This window comes from Dendropsophus ebraccatus, chromosome 4, assembly GCF_027789765.1.
Source record: "Dendropsophus ebraccatus isolate aDenEbr1 chromosome 4, aDenEbr1.pat, whole genome shotgun sequence".
Lineage (NCBI taxonomy): Eukaryota > Metazoa > Chordata > Amphibia > Anura > Hylidae > Dendropsophus > Dendropsophus ebraccatus.
The window spans coordinates 140,492,151-140,509,111 of record NC_091457.1 but is presented as its reverse complement, the minus strand read 5'-3'; the positions used below and the strand labels follow the sequence as shown (position 1 = coordinate 140,509,111).

The 16,961-nt window shown below is 45.3% G+C and overlaps 1 protein-coding gene across 3 annotated transcripts in view; it reads right to left on the bottom strand.

Annotated features, from left to right (window-relative positions):
- GRAP2 (GRB2 related adaptor protein 2) overlaps positions 1 to 16,961 on the bottom strand; it is a 143,115-nt gene that overhangs the window by 40,380 nt on the left and 85,774 nt on the right. For all 3 annotated transcript variants that reach the window (XM_069968884.1, XM_069968885.1, XM_069968883.1), the window contains one exon: positions 1,317 to 1,408. In XM_069968884.1, the coding sequence (XP_069824985.1) occupies positions 1,317 to 1,408 (92 nt within the window). The remainder of the gene's footprint in view (positions 1 to 1,316; positions 1,409 to 16,961) is intronic.

The window sequence follows — 16,961 nt, the reverse complement described above, 5'->3', positions numbered from 1 at the left end:
AAACATGGTGTAAAGTAAAACTGGCTCAGTTGCCCCTAGCAACCAATTAGATTCCACCTTTCATTTTCCAAAGAGTCTGTGAGGAATGAAAGGTGGAATCTGATTGGTTGCTAGGGGCAACTGAGCCAGTTTTACTTTACACCATGTTTGATAAATCTCCCTCAGTGTTTTTATTTCTTTATTATTATAATCCAAAAAGTTCCATTGTGCGGGGTAGCAGAGTGTGCTTGTATGCCTGTGACAGCTTGTTACTGGAATCCTCGCACACTCTAGAACTTTTAAGATTATGAACATGTACATGATTTTTCAATTGTTTCCATGCAATCTATAAGAGTGAGAGGCCCCTTTAATGTCTGGAGGGGGAGATTGAGAGAAAAGCTCACGCGCATTTTTTGTGTCTTCGACAGAAAGCAGCAGCTCAGAACTGGGGGAAGGAGACTGATTAGATAATAACAAGTATGAAAGGAATTGTTAGTCTAACCATAGGCAGCAACAAATGAAAAGTTAATTTGAGTAGAATACCCCTTTAACATGTGTAAGGTGCACTTTACCAGGGCCGATGGGCTCGGCACTCATTTGCAGAGCCTGTACACGTCTTGAATAATGGAGTGGACAGGCCGCACAATTGATTGTTAGATTATTCATGCAGCCATTGACCTCGGCATTATGGCCCACATATCCCCTGTTTACACAGGACAATGTGTAGCTGATAACTATGATTTTATTGGCCGCATAAAAGATGCGATCAGCCAATGCACAACTGATATTTGTTTGTTAGCTGATCGTTAGCTCTTTTATGCAGGCTGATTTTCGGGACTGAGAATTGCTATGGACGCTTGTTTGCATATTAATTAGCCTGTGTAAAATGTTTTCAAATCAACTGATGTCAGAAAGCTATATAGATTTGTAAATTACTTCTATTTATAAAAAAAACCCTCAAGCCTTCCAGTACTTATTAGCTTCTGTATGCCTTGCAGGGCGTGGTGTATTTTTTCCAGTCTGACACAGCGCTCTTAGCAAATCTCCACAGAAAACATTTCCTGCTTTGGACAGTTCCTGACATGGACAGAGATGGCAGCAGAGAGCACTGTGTCAGACTGGAAAGAATACACCCCTTCCTGAAGGACATACAGCAGCTGATAAGTACTGGAAGCTATAACTGCAACATATATATATTTTTTGGTATACTTTCCTAGATTATATAGTAGGGACTGTACATAGTACATGATGTGATTCCACATCCGATTCAGTAATTCTATCAGCATATCCTGTATACAGCCGTGGATATTGTGACTTTGTTCATAAAGACAACAAACCTTGGAGTTTTCATTTCCATGTAGTTTTTTGGTACATATCCCTCATTGGCCCTTAGTTCTGCCTTAAACCAGTTATCATCTGCACCCAGGATCTGTCGAGAGAAGAGAACACATAAGATCAGTCATCTGTCCTGCTTTTCCAATCTGCATAAATGTAATAATACACCTGGAAGTGATGGCCGGCAATCCTTAATGATGAATGAGCAGCACTGAGGCTGCATGTCCTCTGACTTCGGAAGTCTATATAATAATAGTACAGTTCCCTAGATAGACATTCTCATATTCTTTTCCCATGAGAAAAATAATTTCTTGCTATATCCAGCAGTGAGGAAGTAGGAATAGCCTATAGCAGGGGAAGGGAGCTTTGCCCACCCCCTGCTGTTGCAAAACTACAACTCCCATCATGCCTGGACAGCCAAAGCTTTAGCTTTGGCTGTCCAGGCATGATGGGAGTTGTAGGTTTGCAATAGTTGGAGAGCCAAGGTTCCCTACCCCTGGCCCATAGTTACAGTAGTAGTGATTAGTAAGGAACCACTTATACAGAGATATAGATGTAACTTTAGTGCATTGTTCACACTCTCTCTCCTGTGTTGGTTGCTGGGTTTTGTGAAATTGGGGTACATCATAGTTGTTTCAGATTTGCATTGTTTTCTCCTACTGCTGGGTTCACGTTTCCATCAGGGCCTCCATGGCAGATTCCATTCAGTCTTGCAAAATGGAAGTGGACGATCAAAAGACACCAAAAGAGCCAGACGGAATCCATTGACTTTAAAGACTCTAGTACAAACACAATGATGCATGTTCCCCATTGTTCTCTTTTAAAGGATCTAGTTAAAGGGGAACTCTGGCAAAAATAAAAAATCTGGTGCAGTCATGGGCATGCAGGAACATAATACCTACCTACTTACCTGTCCCTGTGACCCTGCAATGCTGCACCACTGCTCACAGACCCCTGCCAGCCTCGTCTACTTCCTGCTCCGGCAGCGTCACAAGCCAACTCAGGATGCCCGTTAAAGGGGTTATCCAGCGCTACAAAAACATGGCCACTTTCTTCCAGAGACAGCCCCACTCTTGTCTCCAGCTTGGGCGGGGTTTTGCTACTCAGTTTCATTGAAGTGAATGGAGCTAATTGCAAACCGCACCTGAACTGGAGACAAGAGTCGTGTTGTCTCTGAAAGAAAGTGGCCATGTTTTTGTAGCACTTGATAACCCCTTTAAGCCAGTCAGTGCCTGGTACGGGACACTGGCGGCAGTCAGCGAGCGGGTCACACAGCGCTGCATAGGGCATGGGGACAGGTAATATAGATTCTTTATCATGTTTCTGCACCCCCCTCTTTGCACTGGATTTCTCGTTTTCGCTGGAGTTCTCCTTTAAACTAACAGGGCACTAAAAGAAATGTAATATTTTTTGGTGGCGCCATTGGTGAAGCAATTTATGCTCTACCCGTTGTCTATCATACTGGTGCCCTAGGTCCAGTATAATTTAGCACATAGGACAATAAAGGCTTCGACTGACAATATAATAGAAGAATAAGTGTTTTATACGCCATCAGTCATTCCTTGATAGAGACATCAGGAATGTGAAACGTGAAACAAGGAACGTGAAAAGAAGTTGAAGGTGCAAACAATAGCCGATGATTCAGAACTGGAAGGAGAAGGGCAGGTCAGGTGGACCCAAGCTCCTGTCATCTGCCGCCTCTAAACCAGGGGTCGTATCATACTGATTATATGGATTCTGATCTATTTCTGGCAGAGCGAGATGTGATAACCTTTTCCTTGACAAACAGATCTCCATTACCGCTATTATTGCAGTTTTACACCGCCGCAGACATTCTCTCATTGTCATCTTGTAGACCATCCGCGGGAGAGAGATTAACAAATACGTTGCTTTGAATACGATACTTTGTGAATAGTGTGTGGGTTTTAGTAGACACAACAGGGTCAACGTGTGAATAAAACAGGTCGCAAACTAACAAGCGCGTTTCTGTTTAGTCTGTTGGATCAGCATACAGGTCCCTGTTCCCCAGTCTAAGATAACTGAATGGCAGAATACAGAAAAAAAAAAAAAAACCTATTAAGTTTCCTTCCCCAAGCACAGAATATCAGCAAGGCCAGTTTATCTGTATCCTCTATGGATTACACAAAGGTTTCTGTCTCTATGTTAATTGACTGAAGCTTTCAGAGCGTGGATGGAGAGGTGAGAAGCTGGCAATTTCATTTTATCCCTTCAGCTATACATTGCTTCGCTCTCCCGGGAGGAAAAAAGGCACATGGAGGGTATAACCTGAAATTGTATTTATTTAAAACATTTTAGAGCGAGAGAACAATCTTGAACTTGCCTACGTCTAGGGAAATTAAAGCTGTTTGGTTACGGAGTGTCTCATTGTCTCAAAAAGAGGGCTTGCCAAAATCTGGAATATTCCTGGAGACACGTATTATATAGAAAGGTAAGTGTCAAGAAAGAGGCTGGGACTTAGTTGTAGTTGATGAGAGGTAGGGCAGATCGATAATTATTATTCAAATTACTTTACTATTATTTTGCTACTTTATCTTTCCCCAATACCCCATACACATACTGTCAGGAGCTGGCCATCACTCTCAGCTACCGGCACTGCCAGAGCATGCGGTCAGCCTCCTGAAAGTGCAGATGGTGTCCCTATCAACCGGCCCGCCTGGTTGCTGGGGGCCTGCTGACGTGTCCCTGACGACCAACCGGACAATTGTTAGGGGTGCGCCAACAGCATCCTTAGTTTCTTTCCACAGTCAGGGCTGCCGAATGGCACAGGTGATTAGCATTGTGGTTATGCTGACTGGCGGCCGTCCAGCACTGCCAGTCAGCTCTGTGAGAGGGTTGGGGGCTGGAGTCTCAGCCCCAATCACGCCTGGGACTTGGATTCCGGCCTCCATAAGACTACTGCTCCATCATGCCCCTTGCCTGCAATAGAGCCTTTTTGAGTGTGACTATACCAGCATCGTATCCTGATTGTTACACCCTTGTTTCCAGATTTTGGCTTGACTTTCTGAGTATCGTTCTAACTTCCGATTTTGTACTGTGACTACTGACCTGGCTAGCTGACCCTGCGAATATTGTGTTTGTATTGTCTTGTACTTGTCTCTGTGTTCCACTTATGCTAGAACGGCTACCAGTCTTCAGGTTGGGGCCGGCCTGCTAAGGAGCCGATCACTCCAAAAGGAAGGTACTGTGGGGTGGGTGCCAGCTTCACTTGTCCTGAGTTCCTGGGTCCTAGCTTGACACATACTCTATCAATGACAAGGGGGAATAAGCTGCTCCCAGACACCTCTGGTGGTTTCTTATCTCCCTTGAGATCAATTGGATCAGGCATATTGAAATTGAACTGTCCGATCCTTCTCTCCCCCAACATCATCATAGAATAGATTTACGTGCTCACCCCTTATTACAGACTTCTTTTATATTTCTTTATTAATTATGCTCCATTTTGGCCATCCTGTTTCATATGTTGTGTGTAAGGTAGATGTGTTTCAAGCTTATACCAAGCTCTTGTTCACAGCTTATGGTCTGTTGGGGGGGGGGGGGGGGGGGGGTTAAGAGTCAGGAGGCCACTATACATGTAACATGATTGGTTGTTCCCACCAAACCCAGTGGATTCAGGCCCATCTGTCAGTTCACATGATTGAAATATAGATGTATTTTGAGCTTATACAAAACTCATGAATAATGGTTGATCATTCCCACCTAAAATGGTAGGCTCAACTAATATTGAAGGGTTATTCTTATCTGCCAAGAGTTCAACTCAGCACCGCTCACTTCCTGGTTTGGCGCGGGTGGGGCATAGTAAGGACAGGATGCAGCAGTGCTGAGCTGAATCAGCACGGCATTGCTGTGTCTCCCACTAAGGTTACACACATCTACAGGGACAGTCCAAGCCCTGGAGATGTGTGTGACCTCCTGAGGGAGACAGTAAAGGTGGAATAAAGTATACTCTCCACTTCCTGAGATCCTGATAACCCAACTGACGTCTCAGCCCAGCTACCACCCCTAGGCTATGTTCACACAACGTATCTTTTCGTAAAAGTAAGGCCGTTGTTGAAACGTTTTGTGAAAAGATACATTTCCTATTTTTCTATGGGATCCCGGCCAGAGTGTATACACATAGTATACTCTCCCGCTCGGATCTCTCGCAGCGTTGCAAACAACTGACATGTCAGTTTTCTGCGGCCGCTATTCAGTGAATAGCGGCTGCAGAAACCCTGTCAGTGCACACTACGGAGCGAGCGGATCCAGCCACATGCAGTGGAGAGTTCTGATGCGCGCACGGAGGGATGCGCCCGCATCAGAACTCTGCGGCCTGAAAGATCACCCGGTTGGTACTGCAGTACCGGCCGGGATGATCTTTTCAGAGACCGGCCATTCTGTGACCCGGCTGGGCCATAGAACGGCCAGTCTTATGCTTTGTATGGACATGGCCTTAGAGTGGAGAGGTCATCGGAAACCTAGGCAACAAGCTATCAACACTAAAAAGAGAGAAGGAGGCCAAATTCAAAATAAAAATATGCAAAAAGAGTCCGTAGAGCCTCATTTAAGAGTCTTGAAATACAGGACTCGATAGATATCCCTCCAGGGAAGTGCCCAGCCAAGGGGTGGCTCCTGGAAGGAGACCACCACACCCACCATACTAGGTGGCCCTTTCAGTCAATATCCATCTCAATTTACGAGTCTAAGTACACAAAAAAGGGAAAAACCAAAGCCAGGCATCCATCCACAGACAGCTATTTTGAGATGTTGCCCCCTATCAGTGTGGAGTAGTATGCTGGATAATGCAATGTATTTACAAAATTTCTCTCTTTTGCATTACCTATCACCTAACAAACATTTAGGTGAATGGAATACCGCTTTAATCTACTGTGTGTAGCCAGTCTTACTTAGGGATGGTCCGAACCTGCCGAGGTTCGGGTTCGTATAAACCGGAACGCTCAGCAGCAGATTCCCGCTGTCTGTCCGCTCCGTGGAGCGGGCGGATCCAGCGGGAGGAACGCCTGGAAAACTGGGATACAGCCTATGGCTATGGCTGTATCCCAGTTCCGCTTCACGGAGCGGGCAGACAGCGGGAATCGTTACCGAGGGTTCGGGTACGTACGAACCCGAACCGAACTCGGTTCATACCATCCCTAGTTATGACTTCAATATGATGTGACCAGTGAAATATTTAAGTCATCATTGTTATTTCATCCATTCATGTCAAAATTATTACACAAAAATCAAGCACTAAGTATATGTTTTTAATAGGAGGAATTCAGAAGGTTTTTTAAAATTCTTATTAGTTACTGAAAATCCCTTAAGTCTTGAGTCATACAGAGGTAATCTGCGGGTTACATGCTCCCTTTTTACCAGGCAAGAGCAACACCCAAAATAATTCTCAAGTGTAAGGATCTTGACAAGTAGTAACCTAAGGGCATGTAGTCCCACAACTGATCTGTAAATGAGGTTGATCAGATTAAGCCATGACAGATCACTTCTTCTGGAACAGCTTAGCCGTAAGGACAACACTAAGAGCTTGGCACTGTATTTCTAAATTCTGGAGAATGTGTTACACTTTGAACTATACAACAGGAGAAAAAGTACCCCTTCCTTAATTATAAACTATACAATAAAACTTTCTACAGGTTACAATAAAATTTTTCATCAGATGGACACAGTTGGGGATCTGGGCAGGTGAGTACACTTTTTTTTTTTTTTCAAAGGCAACCCGTCACCATGAAAATGCTACCTAAGCTATTGCCATCATGTTATAGAGCAGGAGCTGAGCGGATTCATATATATCTTTATGGGAAACGATTCAGTATAACTTGTAGTTTATTGATTGAAATCTCTGATGTTTCCATGCTAAGGAGTCAAGTCCATTGAGTGACACTGCCCACTGGACTCCATAACACAGAATGAGCAGGGATTTAAATCAACATGGTGCAAGTTATACTGAATCTTTTCCCACAAAGTTCTATATCTGCTCAGTTCTTCCTGCTCTAACATGTGCGAGATAGATTAGATAGCATTTTCAGGTTCCCTTTAACCTTTTTTGTCCAGCCTGAGCCCAGTCAATCCCTTTAACTTCAGCTGGTATAAATGCTCCTAGGTGTTCCCAACTTTAGTGATATGCCATCGCTCCCTGACTAATGGGCACCCTTTTGAAAGGGTGGTAGTTTGGTGTCCCACCACAGGTGTTACTGGTCTATACACCCCTTGCAAAAGTCTGTACTCTAAGTGAAGTGGTAACGAAGTTATACACAAGTTTTGCCACTAGATGTCACTATTATTTATATGCTCTTGTATATTGCACAGCTGTAGTGAACAAGAGGTTATTGTTTTTTGGTAATCTGTGCACCAATAAGAGCTCTTTTCTGTTCTCCACCTATCTCTATTCTCCTTTCTTTCTCTGCACTTTATTCTCCACCACTCACAGGAGGTATTACACACCCTGTAGGAAGTTGTCACATGGGGAGAGGAAGTAAACACCCACGCTTAGTGAGTCTTATCTAAGTCTTGGTAGAGACAGGATGCACAACAAGACAGTCCCTTCTGTAGTCCAGCTGGGCGCTGGCTCTGTTAGGTCCTTCCACCTGTCCAGTGTAGTCTAGTCTAGAGTGTGGTTGTTGACAGACGTACAGTATGGGAAGCGCAGAGACTCTTTTCTTCTTCAAAGCAACACATATCCTTATTATGCAGTGCTAAACCACTCAGGAAAGGACAAGTCAGAGATCACCCCAACCCACGCCGTGAACATCTTTAACAGTGCAGGACAGTATCCTGAAACAAGAGGAACTGATTGGGATACAAGCCTACATACTCTATCTCGCAGCACAGGTGTAACCAGGTAATTTGTGTCACCCTAGGAGGACGGGTCACCCGACACTGTAGGGCAACCGGTGGTACAGTGACAACAAAGGTCAAAACATGGGCACAAGTAGTCTTCTATTTTCATGTATTTTACAGTATTCTACTCAGCACAAACTCCTCTCTACTGCTCTAATCTTACGCTACCTCTCAGCACACAACCAAGTCAGCACAGCTCTTCTGCTCCAAAAGCTCTTAGCGCAGATTGTGTCTAGTCGAGTCAGAAGTCTATTGTCAGCTACTGTATTAAGTTTTCCCAAAGTAAAGAAGATTTTATTCATGGTAACAGGACTCCGTGATTATTGTTCCGGCACCTACACAGTAGTTACACCATACTTTGGTCATCTCCCCTTTCCGTGGGTGGCGGTACTGATAGTCCGGTTGGGTCACAACTCCCCTCTGGACCACCGTGATAAGTACCCAAGGGACCCCCTCACAGCCCGGCAGGTCACCGACCACAGGGGAAAGGGTATAGCCAGCCTTCCTAAAATTAAAGCAGGTGTATCCCCACGCCTGTGTGCCCAACCGGCACTGGTGTCACAACAACCTACTATCTGGCTGAGCTACACTCCGACCAACCACCACAGCAGTGGCGTCACACAGTACCATCTGGCAAGTGACTGGTCGTCCATAGGGATACACCACAGTAGTGCCATTTCCCCCTGGACAGCCAAAGCCAATGTTTTTTTGCAACAGCTGGAGGGCCGATGGTTCCCCATTCCTGTACTAAATGTATGCATTACATAACCTCATGCTATGAATGTTATGCTTGAACAATAAGCTATTTTGCCAATCTGTATAAGTGCCTCCTTGTTACAAATAGGGTAAAGTCTTTTCCGCCTATTATATACTTCCAGGTGCCAACATTTAGTGAACATTAGCATCGTATCTGCTAAACCTGTAAAGCTGCACTAATTGGTTTGTGGTTAATTGGCGGCATCTATTAAAACAATTGATTTAAGCACAAAATACCGAGTATGTGAAGCGGCATCAAAACCGAGCTGCAAAACTTAGTAATCTTCCCGCGCCCGCTAATCGTTATAAAATGAATTCAATGAACATTCATACAAGAGAAGCTTCTCCTATTGATCGCTGCAGCCACAAAGCGCCTAAAATCATGTCCTTTTAATTTAGCCAAGTGTAAAAGTAGTCACAGGAATAAAAATAAACCCGATTATGATATCTATTGTGCCCGCTGCAAGGTGGCAAAGATTAACAAGGCTAATTTAAGCTTTTAACATTGCGTTTTCACAGCTACTTACCATAATAAATATAACACATAAATCATAGCGATTGTATAGTAAAAGCCCGCCTGATGCAAAATCCATTTCCAAGAAGAGATTGAGGACGATTAAAATTGCATACCTTTAAACGGTACATTATATAATAGTGCGCTACATTTATGCATTAATAATGTTTTCTACCGCTTCACAGCAGTATACAGAGTGGCTGGGCTTGTTTTTATAGTTAGATTTCTCTTTATTAGTCACGTATAATTGCAGTTCTCTGTTCCTCGGGAAAAAAAAAATTATTATAAGTATGGGAATGTGTTATTTTACCCCCCATATGATTGTGTGTATATTGCTGGACGGTCTGGGTTAGGTTTATATTACAAATGCAATATATTACTTTATCATCAGTAGGGGTCCTATCTCTGTTATTAGAATGTGCCTCAATTATTATGCCCCATTCACACTATGGAATTGGCGTAGAGTTTGAGTGGGAAACCCCCCGTGCGGACTCGGTGCCGAACCCTGCCTCCAATGTGTTTGAATGGGAGGGCTTGTGCGCCTCTGCTCTCTGCGCTTCTCTGCTTAAAGAATTGAGATGTCAATTCTTTGCCCAGAGAGACGTGGAGAGTGGAGGCGCGCAAGCCCTCTTGTTCAAAGAGATTGAAGGCAGGATTCGGTGCAGATTCCGTAGTGTGAACAGGGCCTTAGAATGTGTCTCTTATATTCACTTGCCTTGATTCTGTGCAGAGCTTAATTGTCACTGTGCAGGTGAAAAACATTGGAGGGGATGCAGCGCTGCATCACTGCTGTGATCCCCTTTATTCTCATGATCGTAAGGATTAGGGATGAGCCAAGTTACAGTAAGGGCCCTATTACACGGAATGACTATTATGTGGAAATTCTTTATATCTTTTAAATTTTAACGATAATCGTCCTGTGTAATTGCAGGCAATGATCGAAAAATCGTTTGTGTGTCGTTGATCGTTGATTTAGATCTGACCCTAAAATCATTGTTAACTGTTCTCTGTAATCTGACATTCACTAATCGTACAGTGTAATTACACATCGTTCCTTCTTTTGCTGGGATCAGATAGAGTAAACTATCATAGTAACAATTGTTGTAATGATCGTAACTAATGACTATTGTTCTATGTAATATGCTGAATGGTTTTGGGTTAACAATGAACAATCTCATTTGAGGTGGTTTATCGTTAATCGTTAAAAATCGCTTAGTCTAATAGGACCCTAAGTTTGGGTTCGCTAAACCCCTAACGCTGGTCATTTGAGTCCCAGTGGCTGGAAAAGATGGATGCAGGATTAGGGCTGCATCCTTCTTCTCCTGTCATCTGGAGTCAAATGCTGAGCGTTTAAAGTTTGGCCAATTCAAACTTACTGTAAATTGACTCATCTCTACTGGCCAAACATCACTGATCATACTGTCACGAAGTAAAACTGGCGGAATTATGCGGCGTAATTCAACACCTCGGAATCCGCCAGCCTCCGTGTCATACAAGCTGTCTATGGGAGGGCTCACGCCTCCTCTTTCCAAGCAGAAGAATTGGCATGTCAATTCTTCCGAGTGGACCGGCGCGGAGAGAGGAGGCGCGCAAGCCCTCCCATAGACTGTCTGTATGACACGGAGGCTGGCGGATTCCGCAGCGGAGAGTTCAGCTGCGGAACTCCGCCAGTTTTACTCTGTGTGAACTGCCCCTACAATACAATCCTAGTGCTATGCCATCACTTTATGAGATGGTAATACCACTTTTAAATGGAACGTGTCCTCAGAAAAGTTTTTATGTTAAAGGGGTATTCCCAACTCCTAATTTTGGTTTTCCATGCCCCTCCAGCCTGTTTACCATTCACAATACATGGTGGTCAGAGCTCAATCTCCTACCTCCATGTACAATATCTTCTGCACAGATCATAGAGCTTAGAAAATGCTCCTATCCATATGAATAGGATTCATTATACCTATGTTGTTGAGTTTTGCTTTAAGGCATATTGTTAAGTTCTATTAAATAGTGCCTGTCTTTAAAAATAACTTTTGACTCAACATCAGGCATTAACATTTTTAATGTCAAAAAGTTCCTTCCAGTACTTTCAGCTGCTGTATGTCTTGCAGGAAGTGGTGTATGCTCTCCAGTCTTACTCGGTGCTGTCTGCTGCCACCTCTGTCCATGTCAGGAACTGTCCAGAGCTGTAGCAAATCCCCATAGAAAATCTCTTCCCCCAGAGACCAGGACACTGCAGTGTTGAGCTCAATCAGTGGTCAGAGCGGTGGTGGGGAACCTAGGCAATAAGCTGTCAACTATACAAGGAGAGAAAGGGACCAAAACTAATTTGCAAAATTACTCACTTTTACATTCTCTATCACCTAATAAAAGTTTAGGTCATGAGAATACCCCTTTAAAGCAAATGTACCAGTGGTACATCGCTTTTCTGTTTTTACCATGAATAGCCTGGCGCCAGCATGGGGATGCCGATGCTGCTGCCCTTTCCACACACAGTGCCAGTCTATTACCAAGCACTGTCCCAGCCCGAAGCCCTGGAGGTGGGCCAGCCCACTCTGAGTGGGAGGAAACCCCCTCCCCTCTATGACACGGCTCCATTGATTCTAATAGAGAGATTGGGTGGGATTCCTACCACTGGGGGCGGGCCAGCTGCCTCCAGTGCTTCAGGCCAGGCCGGTGCTCGGTAATAGACTGGTGCTGTGCGTGGGAACTAGGCCGCGGTTCAAAAAAAGGACTGCGGCACCGGCATCCCCACGCTGGCGCTAGTCTATTCATGGTAAAAACAGAAAAGCGATGTACCACTGTTAGAGCCCTTCTCCATCTCCATATACTTGACTTCCTGTGCTATGGACGTCTTCCTAGTCATCGTGTACTTTATTTGCCTCTGTTGTACACTCTTCTTGATGTATTATACTGTCAAACAGTTATTCTACTTGCACTTTAGCCTATAGTTCCTTGTTCAAAAATTGGCCATCATGGCCTTTAGGACGGAAGGGGAGGGGGTCACTGTTTAATTTCATAGCAGTCTAGTCTCAGCCTAAACTAATTATTGTGAGCAAGTTCATATTTTCACTTTATATTTTCTTGTTCTATCAGCTAAAAACCGAACGATGGGTCACAAAGTGGATTCACTGACACAGCTTGGTTCCTAGCCAAGAAAGACTACGAAAGTCTGGTCTACAGTGAAACATTTTTGGCTCAGAAAAACACATACTCTTCCAATACAGAGTAAGATTCCTTCCCTTAGTTATAATGGGCTACTACACAACGCTGAACAGCAGATCACGATCCGCTCCCGAGCAGCAGCAGCCGCCGCAGCCGCCGAGGTCACGCAGTCACCTCCAATTTACCACTTGTCCCGGATAAGCAGTCTACGAGATTTTCATAGAATAGAAGCCTAAAGAGTAACGATGGGCTGATTCCTGTGACAATAGGAATAATTGGCTACTGAGTCAGACTGCAGAAAATCTATCCCCACAGCGTCACATGATGATATTTTCTATAGAAAAGCTCCTTTAAATACGCAAGTTTTAATTTTTATCCTATAGGATTTTTTTTTTTACTTTTTTTTTTTTTAAATGTCATAATAAATTTGAGAGCCGGCAATAATGTTGCCGATAAGTGGTTCCCCCCGAGCTGGAGGAAATGAAATGCACATTAAATTGTGTAAATTGAGAGACGTGCTACCTGCCTATAAATAACCGGATTACTCGGTAAATATTGAGTGGAGTGCCTAATGTAGAAATCTATTCTTTATGATTATGCTTGATTAGCTTGATATTTTGTCACGCAGCAGACTTGTTAAAAGCAGGTAACAAGGCTGCCCTTTAGGAGCTGGAGATGCTCGGAAAAAAAAGCCCTTTCCTGTTGCATTGTGGGTAGTGCAGCAGGTGACGAAGGGTCAGCAGCACGGAGTGAAGTTTTCATTGTCAACGGCTATTTTTGTCAAGCTGCAAACTGCGCTTTCTTTTTTGTCGAAATAAACAGCCGGGGATAATAATACTAATAAAGACGTGAGTCGGGAATACAATCTGCGGAGAGAACCAATATATTATGCCGCTCTCCTAATGAGGCCGCTTCTTAAATGTTACCGCCTTCATAATTTATTAGCTATAAAATTTGTATGCACATTTTTTATTAAAACGCAGAAGTGGAGTACGAGTCGGCAACTTAAAACTTTAAGGCAGGTGAAGATCTGTTTTTTAATTGACCGAGAGGAACCCTAACAAAATAAAAATAATATTTAGTCACGTCATTAAAGAACAGAATTAAAGCAAACCTCTTAAAGGGCCTGTAATGGCCAGTTTGCAGCTCCTGGATGTGGTTGGGAGGCTGGAAAGCAGCCAAAGGAGGAGTTAGGTGAACAGTGTAGTTGTTTATGCAACTTCTATAGAAGATAATTGTGCAGATTTCGTAACTTGCCTACTTTGGCTGGTTTCGGCTTCTTGACCACTTCCAGGGGGTGCAAACAGGCCAGAGAGGGCCAGGAAGCTGACAACTTGAGATGGGAATACTCCTTTAACAGAGTAGGATGGGTGGTCCTACTCAGTGACTACTCGGTTCCCTTTAGGCTCATTTCTTAAAGGGAACCGAGGAGTCACTGAGTAGGACCGCCCATTAGACTCCTAAGCCAAGACTCCTATCCATCTGTTTCCATATAACCATTGGCATTAAACTTCTTAAGGCCATTCAACTTATACAACTAGTTTATTTAACTAGCTTTCTACTTTTTTCAGTCAAGTTGAAACAAAAAGTGTGACAGCCGCACAATATACAGTAACTGAAGTAGTGAAAGAGATTGTGACTACTATGGGTTCTTATTGCATTGGCTTTCACTACTTGTAAGGAAGTGGGTAAGGTGTGGCCAAAGGGAACACAGAGTCAATTACATTCTGCATGTTGTACACCAGTGGCGTCGCTAGGCTGAATCATTCGGGGCCCAAGCCCCGAATGATTTCAGCCTAGCCCCGAAAGTCTTTTTGATCCCGCCAGCGCTGAAATAACAGCAGCCGGGGCCTGTAATAGATCACTATCAGAGGCTCCAGGCTGCTGTTACTTCAGCGCTGGCGAGCCGCGGGAGCGGGATCGGCCGGCATCACTTCCGGATGCCTCGTGACGTCACCCCGCTCTTCATTGGACGGAGGACGCTGCACGCTCTGGCCTGCCTGCGCTCCAGGGACGTCACAGCCGGCTGTAGCGGGGCCAAGCTTCTGCCCCGCCGCGCTCCTCCACCTCAGGCTGCAGCTCGGGGTGAGTATTGTAACCCTGGGGGGGGGGGGGGGGGGTTCTGGGGCTGGCAGTGTAGTGTGTGATTCCAGGTGGGGGAGTGTGTGGGGAATAGTATTGGCGCCCGGGGGGGGCGGGGTCTGGCAGTGTGTGGGGATGGTGACCAGGTAGTACTCTGTGTGTGTGTGTATGGGGGCTCAGATGGGGGTTAGTAGTGTGTGTGTGTGTGTGTAAGGGGGGTTAGATGGGGGTAGTAGTGTGTGTATGGGGGTTAGATGGGGGTAGTAGTGTGTGTATGGGGAGGTCAGATGGGGGTAGTAGTGTGTGTATGGGGAGGTCAGATGGGGGTAGTAGTGTATGTATGGGGGCTCAGATGGTGGTAGTAGTGTGTGTGTGTGTGTATGGGGCTCAGATGGGGGTAGTAGTGTGTGTATGGGGAGGTCAGATGGGGGTAGTAGTGTATGTATGGGGGCTCAGATGGTGGTAGTAGTGTGTGTGTGTGTATGGGGCTCAGATGGGGGTAGTAGTGTGTGTATGGGGAGGTCAGATGGGGGTAGTAGTGTATGTATGGGGGCTCAGATGGGGGTAGTAGTGTGTGTATGGGGAGGTCAGATGGGGGTAGTAGTGTATGTATGGGGGCTCAGATGGGGGTAGTACTGTATGTATGGGGGCTCAGATGGGGGTAGTAGTGTGTGTGTGTGTGTGTGTATGAGGGGCTCAGATGGGGGTAGTAGTGTGTGTGTGTGTGTGTGTGTGTGTGTGTATGGGGGGCTCAGATGGGGGTTAGTAGTGTGTGTATGTGGGGGTTAGATGGGAGTAGTAGTGTGTGTATGGGGGCTCAGATGGGGGTAGTAGTGTATGTATGGGGGCTCAGATGGGGGTAGTAGTGTGTGTGTGTGTGTATGGGGGGCTCAGATGGGAGTAGTAGTGTGTGTATGTGGGGGTTAGATGGGAGTAGTAGTGTGTGTATGGGGGCTCAGATGGGGGTAGTAGTGTATGTATGGGGGCTCAGATGGGGGTAGTAGTGTATGTATGGGGGCTCAGATGGGGGTAGTAGTGTGTGTGTGTGTGTGTGTGTGTATGGGGGGCTCAGATGGGGGTTAGTAGTGTGTGTATGGGGGGGTTAGATGGGGGTAGTAGTGTGTGTATGGGGGCTCAGATGGGGGTAGTAGTGTATGTGTGATTCCAGGTGGGGGAGTGTGTGGGGAATAGTATTGGCGCCAGGGGGGGCGGGGGTCTGGCAGTGTGTGGGGATGGTGACCAGGTAGTACTCTGTGTGTGTGTGTATGGGGGCTCAGATGGGGGTTAGTAGTGTGTGTGTGTGTGTGTGTGTGTGATGGGGGTTAGATGGGGGTAGTAGTGTGTGTATGGGGGCTCATATGGGGGTAGTAGTGTGTGTGTGTGTGTGTGTGTGTGTATGGGGCTCAGATGGGGGTAGTAGTGTGTGTATGGGGGGTCAGATTGGGGTAGTAGTGTGTGTATGGGGATTTGATGGGGGTAGTAGTCTGTAGGGGGGTCAGGTGGGGGTAGTGTGTGGGGGAAGTGTGTGTGTGTGTAGGGGGGGGGGGGTCAGGTGGGATAGTGTGTGTAGGGGGCAGGTTTATTGTAGGCAGAGGGGGAACTTTATTACTATGGTGGGTACAGTAGGTGCTATATTACTATATAGAGGGCACAGCAGTGGGGGCATTTTTACTATGGGGGACACAGCAGGATCATTATTACTATATTTGGGTGCACAGCATGGACACTATTACTGTATGGAGGCACAGCAGGGGACATTATTACTATATGAGGGGCACAGCAGTTGGCATTACTACTAGATTGGGGCACAGCAGAAAGCATTATTACTATATTGAGGCACAGCAGGAGACATTATTACTATATTGAGGCACAGCAGGGGACATTATTACTATATTGAGGCACAGCAGGAGACATTATTACTATATTGAGGCACAGCAGGGGACATTATTACTATATGGGGGCACAGCAGGAGGCATTATTACTATATGGAGGGCAAAGCAGGAGACATTATTACTATATGGGAGCACAGCAGGGGACAATATTACTATATGAGATCATAGCAGGGGACATTACTATATGTAGGTACAGTAGAGGCATTTAACAATGTGGGATGGCACAGCAGGGAGCATTATTACTATATTTGGGTGCACAGCGGGGGTATTCTATACGGGAATAATGCACAGCAGGGGGTATTCTATATGGGGATGCTGCACAGCAGGGGGGTTATTCTGTATAAGGAAGGATGCTGAGCAGGGGGGCTATACTATTTGGAGGCACAGTTGAGGCC